The sequence below is a fragment of the Drosophila rhopaloa genome, unplaced genomic scaffold, assembly GCF_018152115.1.
Source record: "Drosophila rhopaloa isolate 14029-0021.01 unplaced genomic scaffold, ASM1815211v1 contig_115, whole genome shotgun sequence".
Lineage (NCBI taxonomy): Eukaryota > Metazoa > Arthropoda > Insecta > Diptera > Drosophilidae > Drosophila > Drosophila rhopaloa.
Window position 1 is genome coordinate 4,774,935 of NW_025334990.1, and position 17,043 is coordinate 4,791,977.

The window sequence follows — 17,043 nt, forward strand, 5'->3', positions numbered from 1 at the left end:
CGCTGGAGTCGCCGCACCAGACAGAGACGTTTCAATTTCAAACGAGGAAAGCTGTCTTAGCCGACTACCGAACTCTAAGATACCCTAAGCGAAGATTTCTCATAAAAATTGGTTATTTATCCTTAAAAGTTTTAACTTGTTCAAAAACCTCATTTGAGAAAAGAATGTATCAGTAGCCACAAATCTTACTTGTGATAAAAATTCGCATTTTCTGAATTTACAGTTTGAATTATTTATATGGTATTATAATTTGAAGATGAAAAATCAACATTAAAAAAATTATTTTGTCTTTCAGGCAAATTTATTTTAAGAATGGAAGGATTGAAGTTATTATAGTATTCTACAACTAGACTAATATTCTATAACAAAAGAGAAAGAAAGCAACGCATTTAACTACAGCAAACAAATCAGTAAAATGGAAAACCATTTCTTAGGTATAAATAAATCAAGCTAAGAGAAAACTACTTCACTTGAGAGTAATCGGGCTTGTTATTTATAGAACTATAACTTTGAAATTTTAAATAGTTATGTTAAATAATAAATAAATGTAAACTGCGGAAGTATGAACATACAAGTATAAAATTTGGCATTAATTAATTACGATTTTCTTGACTCATGTCTTTTCTTCTTTATTCTTGGTTCTTACTTTACATTCACCACTGATTATGTAGCATACCCTTTTAAGCCATAACTAAAAGGTATTCTTAAAGAGCAACAAAACGGTTTTGGCCGGGCCAATCTGGCAGGCAGACATTTTAATGAAGCCGCCGTCAGGCAGAATTTGAGGCAGCCACTCTTGGCCGTCTGGCTGGTAACGGTGCCAAGTCCACGGGCTTTTACGGGTAGATCTATAAGTCCACGCACTGGCGTCAGAGGCCAAAACGAATGACTTAGACGACGAACCTGATGAGCTTAGCCAGTGCGTAAGATTACCTAAGTTTTGGACTTTGCCTTTTTGTTATGAGTACTCTCTAAGAACCTCCAAATATAGGGTCTAAAATGTCACTTTCAACTTTCGCTACCAGTTTTCCCTGCCGTCACATCAAACTTGACCCAATTCTGCGGGGAAACACCCACACGGAGATTTACGACGGGTTCTCTATAATTAAAAAAGCAAGCAAACGAAACGAAATGAAATGTTAACTTCAAAGACCACTTGCTTTGGGAGCCACGCACTTGATTGGCACTGCCACGCTGAAGGAGATAACTGGGCCCAGTCTGTTTAGGCGTTAATTGCGGGTTCTGGCAAATTACAGACTTGGCCAAGAGGCCAGAAACATGAAATGCACTTTCTCTTTGCCGCAGCGAAAAGTGAGTGAGTTAAAATGGATTGTCTTGGTCTGGATGTGGATTGAATTGGATTGGATTGGGACTCGAGATGGATGTGCGAGGGCGTAATGCCAAAATCGATGGCAGCTGCTGCTTACCTTTTGTTTAGTCTTCTAATTGCTCCCGAAAATCGCCGATCACATTACCACTGCAAAGAGAGAAGCAAGGAGAAACACATGAGTAAGCAAAAGAGAAATGCAAATTAGTTTATGAAAATACTCGAGCAGACAATGAACTCCTCAACTCGATTCCCATTATGGTCTGAGCTCTTCAATAGATCTCGAAAACTACCTTTGCCGTCAGCTACAAATTGACATTGTTTTCGTATTTATTTTAGACACATCCACAAGGCGGCAACACATGTAGCCCCGTTGTTCTGTAAGTGACTTTGATTTCGATTTGATTTATTGCCTGCAATTGTCGCGCACAACTGAAAAGTGAAAACTTTCTGCCTTGGTTTTGTTCACTTTTGCTTTCGAAACTTTCAATTCGGTGACTTAATTTCTTAATAATGAAATCGAACTGCCGCTTAACAATGGCAATAGCACTTTTATTGTCAAAGGTTTGCCAAAGAAATTATCAAGTGCAGTTCGGCTTTGGCACTTTTACTTTCATTGTCGTGGAAGTGCTAACAAACGAACAAACGGTCCCAAAACCATTTTCACTTGAGTGAGTAATGCCTGTTTTCCTTTTAGCAACGGCTAATGAGCCGAAAATGCTTTTCAAACCCATTTCAAAGGGTCGGCAATCAGTCACCGACCAAATTACAAAACAATTTCAATGTCTTTGAATGCGATGTGAAGTCGATTTTTATGGGAAAATGTTTTGCCGAATGAAATGAAATGAATCTCTCACAAAGTCTAAGCAAAATGTTTTATGTAAGAAAAGCATATCTATAAAAACAATGCTTGTCAAACTAAATCAAATGCTTTGTCTTTTATGGCCAAATCAAAGGCAATAAAAGGCAGATTAAATTTTAACAAATTAAGTGCTTTTTGCAACTTTCATATAAAACTATCCCAAATATTTCCACAAATTCTAAACTCAGCCTTGCTTTATTTTCAAATATATCTAATATGTAAATTTATTCCCGAATTTCTAAACATATGCGTGCCATAAAACTAAATCGTCATAAAAAGATACCATAAATATTTATACCATTGTGCCATGTCAACAAATCGTTGTGACAAGTTTTTAGTGTTGTGTTGGCCAAACAAAACGTTTATACAGCCTTTGTTACCTAACATTATTACGGTTTATTAGAACTATTATTACAAATTTGCTGGTAACTTTTTAAAACCATAATTTATATAATAAATTCTTGCAGCGTTTTGTAACCATCTAATTGAAGTGAGAATTTTGTTATAAAACTCACTGGTGTATGACATATTAGGCATAATGGAATTACTATATGCAAGAATTCCCACAACTTCTTGGCCGTCTGACAACGAGTGTTCCCAGCCGAGAAGACAAGGGCATAAATTGCAGTTGGCCAGTTTTGGTTCACTGTACCGTGGCGGCGACGGGGGCGGAGGAGTGGGCGTGGCTGAAATGGTAACTGCAACGAGTTTGCATGCAAAGCATGAAATTATCTGCAGTTGATCTCGAGTGGGGGGCAGCTTGGATTGGACCTGAACATGTTTGCTACTCGAATTAAATAAACAACAAAAAACGAGAGCCAACAATAGGAGAGGCAAACAAACGTATCAATTAGCAGGAGTCAAATACCCCAACCCAAAACGAAAAATAAGCAGCTGGCCAAAGAAAAATTGTAATTGCATTGAAGAAAATATAAAAAATTCCAAGTTTATTAGCTATACTGTGGAATTTATAAATTAATAAAAATAATTAAAAAACTAAACATGACTTTGTTTTCACAAAAAAAATCTATTTTATTTAATAGTTTGTTCATTTAAAATTAACCCTGAAATAACTATATATTTTCCCAAATGAGCAAGTAGTTAAACAAACCGAATCGAAAAATCAGTCACACTTTTATCTTTTCTATTTTGTAATTATTTATTTGTGCGATCGGTAGACATTCACAATGAAAATATTCAAAAAGCGGCAGACGAAAGTCAAGTCCTTTTTCCGCAGCGAGGACATGGATTTGTGCCAACTGCTGTTGCACGTGGACAACGCCTTCGATTGCCTCATAGAGTTGGGTCACCACGGATCGGTGCAGTTCAACAATGTGTACGACGAGGATCGCCTGCTGAACAATCTGTATTCGCGGAAGGTGGCCCAGTGCCACGAGCTACTGCGGCTGGTGGAGAACCTGCACAACCAGATCACCCAGCTGCATGTGAACGAGGTGTTCTACCCGGACGTGGATCGGGATGATCGGATGCGGGAGAAGGATCTGGCCAAGTACGGAGATAGGTTGAAACGCATCCACGTGGAGGCCAATGCCGTCACGGAGCACTATTACCGACTGGACAATCGCCGGTATCGCATGATGGAGCATAGCTTTGCCATAACCAGAGCCAACAAGTTTATGGCCGCGGACATGGGCAGTGAGCTGCTCTACTCGGAGAGCACGATGATGGGCCTGGTGCAGGATGCCACCACGGCAACCCATCAATCGCAGCTCAACTACATGATCGGTTGCATCCGAGCGGATAAGTTCTACAGCTTTGAGCTGTTGCTCTACCGCCTGTGCTCCTTCAACTTGATCATTCGCTTCACCGAAATGCCCACTCCGGTCTTCGAATTTCATCATGGTCAGCGGCCAGAGAAGGTGCGCAAGTTCGCGCTCCTCATGATGGCCAGTTCCACGATGCTTTGGCCCAAGGTGCTGAAGATCTGTGGCCACTACCATGTGAACGTCTACGACTGCCCGAGATCGGCCAGCCAGCGGGAGGAGAAGGTGAGGGAGCTGAGCCAGGAGATAGTGAATGTGGAGAAGGTCCTTAAGGAGGCAGAGTTTATGCGGCGCCAGATCCTGGAGGTGGCTGGCCAGGACCTGTTCATTGTGCGGGTTAATCTGCGCAAGGCCCTGAAGGTATACGATCTGATGAATCGTCTCAGATTGGTGGGCGGACTGGAGGTGCCCCGGTATCTGCTGGCCGAGGTGTATGTGCCATCCTCGGATGTCCAGGAAGTGCGGGACATCCTGCGCAACACCTCCAGATTAAGTGGGGGTGCAGACCGGAAGAGCGAAAGGGACAAAGCCAAGGAAATGGATGAGGAAGACGAAGAGATGACTGAAAAGTATCAAAGAATGCGTTGGCAGGAGAGGAGGGATTCGGATTTCGAACCGGACGAGGACATGTCCTCTCGGGCAATTTTGCTAAAGAAAACCCGATTGGTCAATCACATGCCACCAACGTACTTTCGGCTCAACAGGTTCACGAGGGGATTCCAGAACCTGATCGATGCCTATGGAATGGCTGACTACAAGGAGCTGAATCCCGCTCCTTACACCATCATCACGTTCCCCTTCCTCTTTGCCGTGATGTTTGGCGACTTGGGACATGGCCTTCTGTTGATTTTGTTCTCCGGCCTTATGATTTGGAAACACAAGGAGATCAAGAAGTATCAGATCTCGTCGACCTCGGAGAACGAGATCCTGAACATCCTCTTCGCGGGTCGCTACATAATCCTACTGATGGGGATATTCTCCGCCTACATGGGCTTAATCTACAACATAGTCATGTCCAAGGGCTTCAATCTATTCGGTTCGAGCTGGAGTTGTCGCTACAATGCGAGCACTCTGGAGGACCACATGACCCAGCTGACCTTGAACGCGGCAGATCCCAATTTCTACACGGGCAACCCGTATCCCATTGGGATGGACCCAGTGTGGGCCGTCTGCGGCCAGGACTCGATCACCACCACCAACTCGATGAAGATGAAGCTGGCCATTGTCCTGGGCATTTCGCAGATGATGTTTGGACTGGGCCTGGCCGCGGCCAATTGTGTGCTCCTGAAGAAGAAGGCGGATCTCTTCCTGGTGGTCATCCCGCAGATGGTGTTCATGATCTGCCTGTTCTGCTACCTCGTCTTCCTGATCTTCTACAAGTGGCTGGCCTTCGGCGGGCACAAGGAGACGCCCTACAACTCGGCGTGTGCCCCCTCGGTGCTGATCACCTTCATCAACATGATGCTGATGAAGGACGAGGAGCCGGCGGAGAACTGTCTGGCCGACATGTATCCCTATGAGCGGATGGTGGAGTACGCCCTGGTCATGATTGCCCTGTGCTCGATACCCATTTTACTGGCCGGCAAGCCGCTCTATCTGCTCCGGCGGCGCCACCAAAAGCAGAGGGAGTTCCGGGATCTGAAGCCGATGCGCCGGCAGACGATCCGGGAGATGCGTTCCACCATGCGGTACACCGAGGACGATTCCAGTGAGATGAGCAAGCAGAAGAGCGTGGACAACGAGGAGGAGTTCGAAATGTCGGAGATCTGGATTCACTCGGGCATCCACACCATCGAAACGGTGCTGGGATCGGTGTCGCACACCGCCTCGTATCTGCGCCTGTGGGCACTATCCTTGGCCCACGACCAGCTGTCGGATGTCCTGTGGCACATGGTCCTCAACAAGGGCTTCCACAACAACCTGCCGCTGTACTACGGCGTGCCCATGCTCATGGCCTCCTTCTTCGCCTGGGCCATCCTCACAGTGGCCATTCTGGTGATGATGGAGGGATTGAGTGCCTTCCTGCACACCCTGCGCCTCCACTGGGTGGAGTTCCAGTCGAAGTTCTTTGGCGGAGCGGGCGAGTCCTTCAAGGCGTTCAGCTTCCCGCCCTCAAACCAAAGGAGTTAGTTTTATTTTCGGTTTTTTTTACTTTACAATACAAATTATTGGTTTATGCATTTTCGTACTTTCTGCTTCTGTATGAACTTTATAAAATCAAACGTTAATAATAATGATAATTTTGCAATGTTATGATGTCTTCAATGAATAATTTAAGAAGTACAAATTAAATGTAATGTTGGCTTGCTAAAATAAAAATAGTGTTAAACAGTGCATTTTAGTAAAACCTTTTTAAGATTGCACTGGATTTGCAAAACATTTCATAAGATAGCTATGGATTTTTAAAAGATTTTCTTTGTAAGTTCACGGACATCCTTAATGGTTTTCCTTTATAAAATGTGGTTTGAAGTTAATAGCGTGTTTGCAATAGTTTTATAGTAGGAACAAGCATATATATTTTAGGATGGACCTTCGTTGTTGGCTGCCCCTATCTTTTGGCAATTAACTGTGGCCAAGAGCAAACCAAGAGCTGCCCACGCCCGCTGCTGCGGACTTGGACATTCCTTTGCAATTAGCAGTAGCCGGGCTCCATGCAAAAGGCCATAAACCAAAGCTGGCTTTAAACAATTTCCATTTGTTTGCTTTATGCCATTGCCAGCTGCTGCTGTTGCTGTTGCTGTTGCTGCTGCAGTTGCTGCTGTTGCAGTTGCAGTTACGACTGTTGCCGCGCCGGGCTTCCTTCCTCCAATGCGGGCGCTGAAGTCGTCGACCCTTTGGAGCTGCTCTTGTGCCAGTATGGCTGCTGTTCTATTATACTCCGCTGTTCTTGTCGTGTACCCTGTTTTTTGCTGAGCAAAGGAGTATATTTTTACTGCGTTTTATATTGGCAATTGCCTGCTATAAAAGTTAGGACAATAAAAATTTAGATCAGGTTGAGATTGATTTCTGTTCAACTTTTTTAAAATAAAAATGAGGAAATCTTTTGACCGTTTGTCCTCGTACCTTGCAGCTTAATAAGTCAATAGCTTCAAATTGTATTATATAACTTTAAATAAATTAAAAATCTAAGCACTTTTTCAAAAAGTGGTCTTAGATGAATCATTATGTGAATTTACATATTAATTTACATTACGAGCAAAATTGCTTAAAAATAATAATTAAAAATATATCCGTAACAAGTCATTTATAGATTTTCCTAATATTATACCCACTCTTGCCACACAACGATCTCTCTTAAATTTAAGCCAAAAGCATTAAATGGTATTGTATTTTATTTATCGCAGAAAAATAAATATATATTGGCGTTTTATTTCCGAATATAAAACTCTAAACTCTAAAAGATTTTGCTCAATTTTATTTGAATTACCCCAATATACGTTATTGTTGGGTAATTCCTTGTCGAATTATTTTACGGCATCGTTCTTGCCAGTTTTCCACACACTCACACAGCCGAGCTTTTCTGTGTCTTTGCTGCTGTTGTTGCCGCTCTGTTTGCCATTAACACCCACGCCAGCAACTTTGGTTGCTGGTTGCTAGTTGCTAGTTGCCAGTTGCTGGTTGGCTGAGGCCCAAGACTTGGCATAAATTATGAACAGCAACCGATGACGCATGCAGGCCGGCCTAAGTAGACTGGCTCGTGCATAAATAACTTTCGTTAGCCACACGGCCCGGGTTGACTTGGCCTGACTTTATTAGATCGCAGCGACAACAACAGCAGCACACCACGGAAAGCAGAACTAACTCGATGGCAGTAATGTGCAGTAAGTTTCATGACCAGAGCAGGTTTTGGGCAGCGAACACTCTACGCAATTGCCAGCCCAAAACAGGCTCTGACTCTTTGGCTTTGGCTATAACTTTAAACCGCAGCACGCGCCATTGTTTAGGTGCTGCAGCAAAGAGCGGCAGCGGCAGCGGCCCGGGTGGGTCAAGTTTGTTGCCCAAGTCTTTTGTTTATACTTTCGTTGATGCGGCCGCTGTGCGTGGCTCTAATGCTGGGCCCAATGGCCAACTGCTTAGCACTTTTATGGCCAACAATTGTCAAGTCTCTAAGGGGCTGCCGGGCCCAGATTGCAACCACGGCAGCTTAGAACCGATGCACGGAGAGAAACACAAAGAGATTAGAGACTTTAAAAGGCAAGTCTTAAAAAGCATTTCTTTATTCTAAATTATATAAGAAATTGAAGAATTTAAAATTTAATGTTCAAAGGATGAGATATATGATAGAAGATGTTTCATTACCAAACACCTATATAAAAAAGATACGCAGAAACAAAATTTAAAATAGTTCTTAGACGACATAAATCGAAATTTATTTTTTAATGGTAAAAATAGATTTTAAATAAGCATATACATTTAACAATCAATAAAGGCGGTTTGAAAATGCAACTAATAAACAAATTAAAAAAAAAGAAATCAATAGAAAATAAATGTGGCTTAAAGCTATATATTTGAGTAGGGCACAATACATTTTTATTTCTGGACAAACTACTTAAAGCTTAGAAATAACTAATGCAATATCTTCGAATTTCCGACCGATTTCGTTAATATTTTCTCTCTGTGTGCACTGCAAGAAAAGCAAGGTCGCATTGTTGTCTGGGGAGAATCAATTTGAGACTTAAATGCGGATGGTTGTCCGTTTTCTGCTCGTCAGTCGCATCACGTCACGTCACGATCTCCGACTCATGCTCTTGGGTCGTCAGTTTTTTGAGTGCATTGCCGCTGTCCTTTAAAGGGTTTTGCCCATGGATGTTGCTGTTCCTGCTGCTGCTGCTGCTCCCATGTTGCTGTTGTCATTGTTGCGGCAGCTGCAACAGCAACAGCCATTGTTGGCACTGCGACTCTGTCTAGTTCTGCTTTTGGGCCTTTACATGCGCGGCAGTAACAAAAAAGGTGTTAAATTCAGCCCATGGTTGCTGGCCAAAGCGAACTGCAGGCCAAAAGCCACAGCTAAAGCCAAAGTCAATGTACTCCGAAGAATTCGCTGGCTCAGCAGAAGGACATTTCCAGCTCCAAACTCGGACGTTGAAGCACCTCAAGTGCTTAAACACAAGCTGGGCGAGCGAAAAAATAAAATCATTCAAATGAAGTCAGCATGATGAAAAGATCATCCAAACAACAAGCGAAAACAAAAACATACAGATTTAACTGTAAACATCTGTGAACTATTAAGACAATTAATTAACTGGCTACACAATTTGTTGGCTTTGCACATTTTGGCCATTTCGCTCGTCGGTCTGTCAAGTGGAAAAATGCCACTTAATTCCCCACAAATTGTGCATTGTTTGGGCTTTAATTAAAATTGTCTTTTGTTCATCTTCGTCTTTCTCTGCCTTTTCGACTCTTTTTTGCTTTGCAGAACGGAAGCTGACAATTGACTATTAAAGAAGCAAAAACAAGCCAGATCTGCTAATGCGAAGGGGAAAAACTTTCACTCAGCCGAAATGTTTTAATTAAAATTGGCAAAAAAAAAAACAAAGCGGGCAGAGCTGGGGAAAGAAATTAATTTAAACTAGATATTGTGTGTAACCGGTTGGGACTTTGTATTTGCAATGCTCTGCTGGAAAAGTGAAATTTCTGAGACGCGACTTGAGAACCCAATTTTGGCATTTAGCAGTTCATTAGCAAGATAGCTACAAAATATGCATAAAATTAATCAGATAGTACCAAATAAAGGCCACAAAAGCGGAAAGTGAAAGACTGCAAAAAACACACTTCAGCTGCCCATAAATATAAAAAGAAATTTCTCAACATAAATATAAATAAAATTTATTGCACAATTTTACGGTTCATTAATATTTTTGAGAATATATAAATGTTTTTTTCAGTTCTCATAAATCGCATTTATTGCATAGTAATTTTGAACATAGTCGAGATATATCAAACAACATTGTTTCGATTTTTTTTTTATCTCTATAAACATTGGCTGTGGTGTTTTCAATTGAAAATGCCCAAGATGCTTCAAATTATTTTACAAAACCATTATGTCAATAAACTTAATTAACCATATTAAGCTTTGTTTTGACATCTCTAATTGTTTAAGATTATATTAATAAAGAATATTATAAAAGTGAAATGTTGGAGAATGACAAATTCATTGTTGCTACTGGTTTAAAAAACTTTAAGTGGATCACACGCTTAACAATTCCCGTTGGGAAATATTAATTGAGCTAAATGTTTTGTTTTTGTGTCACAACCAAGATAAGAATCCAAAATTAGTTAACTCAAAATGATAAACCTCAGAGGAAAATACAACCGAAAGCCATGTGACCCTCATTAAAAGTAAGTTTCATGTATTTATGCCTTTGATCTTGCAGCGACGACCACACAAACACTCCGGAGAACGCTTTTGATTATTTTCTCAAGCGGTTTCTCTCCGCCATTTCAGCCTTTTGTCTTGGCCCAAGTCATGCATAATGAGAACCTGATATATGGCGATATACTATATACCCGTATATATGTCAATTACGGCACGATCTTTTGGCAAATTCGCGACAGCCACCGCCGCCTGACACATTTCCAGTGGGTCAGAAGTCTGATACCGATATTTATGTCAGCGGCGACAATAAATTTGTCAGCTTTTTGTTAACCGTTAAGTAAACGCAATGCATGATTTGTGTTTTGTAATGAGGGCGAGTGAGTGAGCCGGCGCGAAAAATGTCGAACGAATCCGCCGACGAAGATGAAGTTGAAGTTAAAGTCGAGTGGCGAACGAAACGGGTTTGGGTTCAGTTCATAAAATATTCATGATATGCCAAATGCTTTGTTTTTGTTTGACTCTTTGATTGTTTTTGCTTCGTTTTCTTTTTGGCAAGCAAAATTGCTTAAGATTGAGTCATGGAATTTCGCTGGGACATCAATATTCAATAGCAATAGAATAATTCATAATGTACGGCGACAGTAAAACGAATTTTGTTGCAAACAGAAAATCAATTTAAAGTTTTATTTACTTTGTCCAAATATAAGCTGGCGATGGAAATAGTTATTCAAAATCAATATTATGTAATTAGTTTATGGAAATCTGGAAATTTATTTAAAGAATGTCTTTTTGCTTTTCTAATTTATTTATATTTTGGTTGAAATGTGTTTATATTCAATATGAGTTAAATTCTGGTATAAGCCCACAAATTTTGTAATGTTTGTAGCCTAAACTTTTATTATTAACCAACAAAAAATTATAAAAATAAACAATATTAAGTGTGACCACAATAGCGACATTGACCATTCAAGTGCTCAAATTCGAGGGCTCTTAACACATTGTTTCGATCACTTTTCGGATGCAATAAATGGTGGCAGCAACAACAACAGCAGCAACATTAGCAGCAACAATGGGAGCAATAGCAACAGCAACACCAATTGCCTGACCTTCAGTGGGCCACTTGAGGCGGACTGAACTGCCGCGCAGCTTCTGCAGCAACAACGCGAACTCGAACACGAAGTTCGCTGGCTGTCATTTGAGTGACTGACATGCAACACTAGCAACAGCAACATCAGCAGCAGCAACAGCGGCAACAATGCACAATAGCGTGCCACTGACAGCCGAAAACACCAATTGGTGTCAAAGCAACAAAATGCTACCGAATTGCAACTGCCACAGCTAAGGGAATTTCTCGCTGCCGAAATTAGCAATAAATCAAAGATTACGAGTTCGGAACGCGGCTAACTAATTTCACTAAAGGGAAACGCGGTGCACGGAGAAAAAGCTTCTGGAAAAAATCGGAATTTATTTAAAGCTTCAAAGTAACAAATATATGTTATTGTATTGCATTACTGCTAATCTAAATATTTACTAGACCTACTTGTCACTATGGTTAAGCCATTAGTTTTGAACTTTCTATGGGCTAATACAAGGAAAAACTTGACTTTATGTAGAAATATATTTTCTATTGCAGCTATTAAAATTTTAATTTTAAATATTTTTATACCCTTGCAGAGGGTATTATAATTTTGGTCAGAAGTTTGTAACGCAGTGAAGGAGACGTTTCCGACCCCATAAAGTATATATATTCTTGATCAGGATCAATAGGGGAGTCGATATAGCCATGTCCGTCTGTCCGTCTGTCCGTCTGTTTCAATACCGTTTGCGAGCTCAGTTTAAAAGCTAGCGATCTGAAACTTTCACAATCGTCCTACAACATGTGTACGCAGATCAAGTTTGAAAATCGCCCCGATCGGACGTCTATATCCTATAGCTCCCATAGGAACAATTGGATATATCTTGCAAGAATTTATGATATTTCGCGCAGTGTAAAAGCTATTGACATTAATCTTTACAAATCGTAGTATTTTATGCATACCTTGATCAGGGTAAAAGCGCGTGGCGATCGGACGTCTATATCCTATAGCTCCCATAGGAACAATAGGGTAAAATCGGTTAAAATTTAATGATTTTTAGGATATTTCGCGCAGTGTAAAAGCTATTGACATAAATCTTTCCAAATCTTATTTTTTTATGCGTACCTTGATCAGGGTAAAAGCGCGTGACGATCGGACGTCTATATCCTATAGCTCCCATAGGAACAATAGGGTAAAATCGGTCCAAATTTGATGTTTTTCAGAATATTTCGCGATGTGTAAAAGCTATTGCTGTACATTTTTTCAAATCGTATTTTTTTATGCATTCCTTCATCAGGGTAAAAGCGCGTGCTGATCGGACGTCTATATCATATAGCTCCCATAGGAACAATACGGTGAAATCGGTCAAAATTTCATGTTTTTTAGAATATTTCGCGCAGTGTATAAGCTATTGACATACATTTTTCCAAGTCTTATTTATTTACGCATACCTTGATCAAGGTGAAAGCGCGTGCCGATCGGACGTCTATATCCCTTGGCTCCCATAGGAACAATAGGGTGAAATCGGTCCAAATTTGATGATTATCAGAATATTTCGCGCAGTGTGTAAGCTACTAACATAAAATTTTCCAATTCTTATTTATTTACGCATATCTTGATTAGGGTAAAAGCGCTTGCCGCTCGGAAGTCTACATCTTAAAGGAGATAGGAAAAATTGTTAAAGGCTGCGAAAGTATCCCTTTTTTTCTATTTGTATATGACATTTTTGCAGTATAAAAGCAATTGACTTGAAACGATGCTAATCTAGTTTACTTATGTATACCTTATTCCTTTCGCTACTTTTTCACTTTTAGCAATTTCGTCAAAGTCTGCAAGGGTATTAAAACTTCGGCTTGCCGAAGTTAGCTTCCGTCCTCGTTTCAAATAATTTTAAATGTTTTAAATTTTGTTATTGTCAGAAGAAAGCTACTTCTTCTTACCCCAAATTTTGTTTAATGAAACATTTGGGAAGTTAGGCTAAGCTTAATTCCGTAAAAAAATCTTGAATTGCTATGAAATTATTGTTTCGAATTCAGCTCACAAAAATCTTTTCCAAAAGGCTAAGTTATTTATTGTAATTTTGTTTAGACCACAGTGTAGCTCAAAAACACAATGCAAAAATAGAATATTCAACAAACATATCTCCTATATTTTTTTCTCTGGACCAGAACACTTTGCAACCGTTTTGGGCTGCCGAAAAACGCGCAGAAAGGCAGCGAAAAGCACTTTGAGCCGCGGAGCTGCCCACGCCACTTGAGAGAGCAACAGCAGCCCGCCAGTCACATAAATAAGTCACCATCAGAGTCAGATTCAGATTTAGATTGAGAATGAGCGACGCTGACGCCGAGCGCACACTTGGCCATAAATCTCGAAAAGCGTGGGCAGGTCGGAACCCCCTTCCCTCTCCCCTGCCCCTGCCCCTTTATCACTTCAGCAAACCGAAAAAGACGTCAGCGGCAAATGGGGCCACGCCTCACAGAGCTTGTTGGCCAAAAAATCTCCAGGGTAAGATGTGGCATCAAGTGCGTATTAAACACTCTGCCATGGCCATAATCAAGCTAATGCCTTCTTATGACTCAAATTGAAAGCATCTCCTTCGCGGCCATTGGCAATAAAAAAATAAAAGTGAGTGGATGCAGTATTTGTTCATAATCTGTTTATGGTCAACAGAACTAGGCCTCATTACCATATGAGCCAGTGCCAGCTGCCACAAACATAAATAAGCCAGAAAGTTGCCGTTAGGCCAACGCACTTAGCACCAACCGAAAGAGACGGAAATTGGGGAGAAGAGGGAGATGGAGCGTGTTGGGGATTCTCCTCAATTGACACATTTGGCACAGAGTTGGTTTCAGGCATTTGATTTGCATTTATTTTTAATAAACTGCAAGGAAATGGCAATGCCATGGCTCTTGCACTCGAACTTGTGCCAAGCCAGTGCAAAATGGGAACAGCCATCAAATTCCAAAATAAAAAATTTAAAGCGCACTAAGAACATTTATTCTTCATCCGCCATTTATGTGTCTTAAAAATATTTGTAATGAAATACATATAACATACGTCCTGACTTTAATAAATTTACTAGCATAGAAAATGTTCAACAATAACTATTTTATTGATTTTTTGTTGCTATCCTCAGAGAAAAAAACAGTAAAAAATTCTTTTAATTTTACTTGACGAGGAATGACATATAAAAAGAATCAAGAGTCATAAAATACTTGGGCTAGGCTTATCTTTTAGGTCATTATTCCCCAAATTAACTTATTTTTTGTATGCACCACACAATTAACAAACCACAATTTTATGAACAAATATATATTTTTTAAGTTTTAAAAGTACATAAATAAATAGACCTTATATTTCTTTATCCCAAACTTACCCAAAAAAACACGTTGAGATGCGGCAAAACCAATTCAGAAGCTTTTCTGTAACGAGCAAATAAGGTAAAACATAGTTTTTAGTAATTTGCAAAGTATTAAATCAAAAAAGCTTACAAAATACTTCAAAATTTATGAGACATAAATTTCCTGGGGAGAGTTCAAGAAGTAAACATAAATTGATTTACGCTTTAAGTCACGTCGCGAATTTGACTTAAATTATCACTTAAATCTGATGTACGAGTTGTTAGAGCAAACACCTTCTATGACAAATTCGAGGTGTATTCGTGTGCATACGGCAACAATGGCCAGCACATGTACTGCGGCTAGCTTGTTAACTCATCCAAAAAGTAAACCACATTCTTGAGAGCATTAGAAAAAAAAAACTACAGGCACAACAAAAAGATAGAGCCATGAAAAGTCGGACCACAAAAAACATGTTCAGCGCGTGTAGCAGCAGCAGCAGCAGCAGCAACATCAACTTAAACAAGAAAGGAAAGCTAACTTCGGGCGGAGCCGAAGTTGATATACCCTTGCAGAATACTCTGTAAATTATATTCTCCAAAATTATTCATATGATGCATTCTTAATACTCATAAAAAATCCCAACTTCCTAACTTTAAAAACACCAAAGTTATGACATTTCCAATCGTTCAGTTATATGGCAGCTATAGGATATAGTCGGCCGATCCTTATGAAATTTGGTAGGTCGGATTGATTAGCCAAATATAAAACCCATAGAAAATCCCAACATTCTAACTTTACAAACACCAAAGTTATGGCATTTCCGATCAATCAGTTATATGGCAGCTATAGGATATAGTCGGCCGATCCTTATGAAATTCGGCATGTCGGATTGATTAGCCAAATACAAAACCCATAGAAAATCCCAACTTCCTAACTTTACAAACACCAAAGTTATGGCATTTCCGATCAATCAGTTATATGGCAGCTATAGGATATAGTCGGCCGATCCTTATGAAATTCGGCATGTCGGATTGATTAGCCAAATATAAAACCCATAGAAAATCCCAACATTCTAACTTTACAAACACCAAAGTTATGGCATTTCCGATCGTTCAGTTATATGGCAGCTATAGGATATAGTCGGCCGATCCTTATGAAATTCGGCATGTCGGATTGATTAGCCAAATACAAAACCCATAGAAAATCCCAACTTCCTAACTTTACAAACACCAAAGTTATGGCATTTCCGATCGTTCAGTTATATGGCAGCTATAGGATATAGTCGGCCGATCCCGGCCGTTCCGACTTATATACTGCGTGCAAAGGAAAGAAGGGTGTGTGCAAAGTTTCAATTCGATATCTTTAAAACTGAGAGACTAGTTCGCGTAGAAACAGACAGACGGACAGACAGACGGACAGACAGACGGACAGACAGACGGACAGACGGACAGACGGACAGACGGACAGACGGACATGGCTATATCAACTCAGGAGGTGATCCTGATCAAGAATATATATACTTTATAGGGTCGGAGATGTCTCCTTCACTGCGTTGCACACTTTTGACCAAAATTATAATACCCTCTGCAAGGGTATAATAACAACAACAGGGGGGCGTTGGGCGTGGCCCGAGTGCAAAATGCAAAACAACATTGAAGACGAGAAAATCTGGCTACTGTAATTTGTCTGTCCACCAAAGACACGACCCCCAATCCCCCGCATCGCCCGCTTTTCCATATCTCCAAGCCCCTAAACTTGGTTGCAATATGTTCGTTTATTCGCTGGGTTGTTGATCGCGTTTGCCCAGCCGGTTGTTGTTGTTGTTTGCCTCTACGACTTGGTCCGGGCCAGTTTGCAATTGCTGCTCTACTTTTGAGTGTGTGCTTCGCCCCCTTCGCCCCCTCCTGCTCTGCTCCGCCCCTGGGCAGTCCCCCCCCCACCAACCCCTTTTGGCCAGTTGTATTCGCTTCCTAAAGTTGCCGGCGTCGTTGGCCGCCTTTTGTCGCTGAGGTCAATTTTTATGTTGCAGCCATTTTTCAACGACACAGCTACAAAAAAACTAAATAGAAAAATTTGTTTTCTTGCACTGAAAACAATTACCAAATTCGCTATTGAAGAAAACCAAGGAGTGTGATATATAGTTATTTTAAGTGTAATTTTTATATTTAATTTACATTTTAAGTGCCATTTTTAGTACCAAAGATAAAATAAATTGAGTTTTATTGTCAATTGTCTGGCTCATTGGTAACAAGTATTATAGCCAAAATATATTTAGTTAAGTCTTAAAAACTTATGGCAAGCGTGGATTTAGAAAATTATTTAATATATAGAATAAAT

At 40.4% G+C, this 17,043-nt stretch overlaps 2 protein-coding genes across 3 annotated transcripts in view; one reads left to right on the plus strand and one right to left on the minus strand.

Moving 5' to 3' along the window:
- The window catches only part of LOC108038595, a 94,098-nt gene that overhangs the window by 51,026 nt on the left and 26,029 nt on the right, over positions 1-17,043 (minus strand). For both annotated transcript variants that reach the window (XM_044457536.1, XM_044457543.1), the window contains 2 exons: positions 14,742-14,787; positions 1,428-1,477 (listed from right to left, as the gene is read on the minus strand). The gene's annotated coding sequence lies outside the window, so the exon portion shown is untranslated. The remainder of the gene's footprint in view (positions 1-1,427; positions 1,478-14,741; positions 14,788-17,043) is intronic.
- Positions 3,312-6,298, plus strand: LOC108043419 (V-type proton ATPase 116 kDa subunit a). The gene has a single exon (XM_017122129.2). It carries the CDS (start codon positions 3,377-3,379, stop codon positions 6,101-6,103), a length of 2,727 nt encoding a protein of 908 aa, XP_016977618.1. The 5' UTR covers positions 3,312-3,376; the 3' UTR covers positions 6,104-6,298.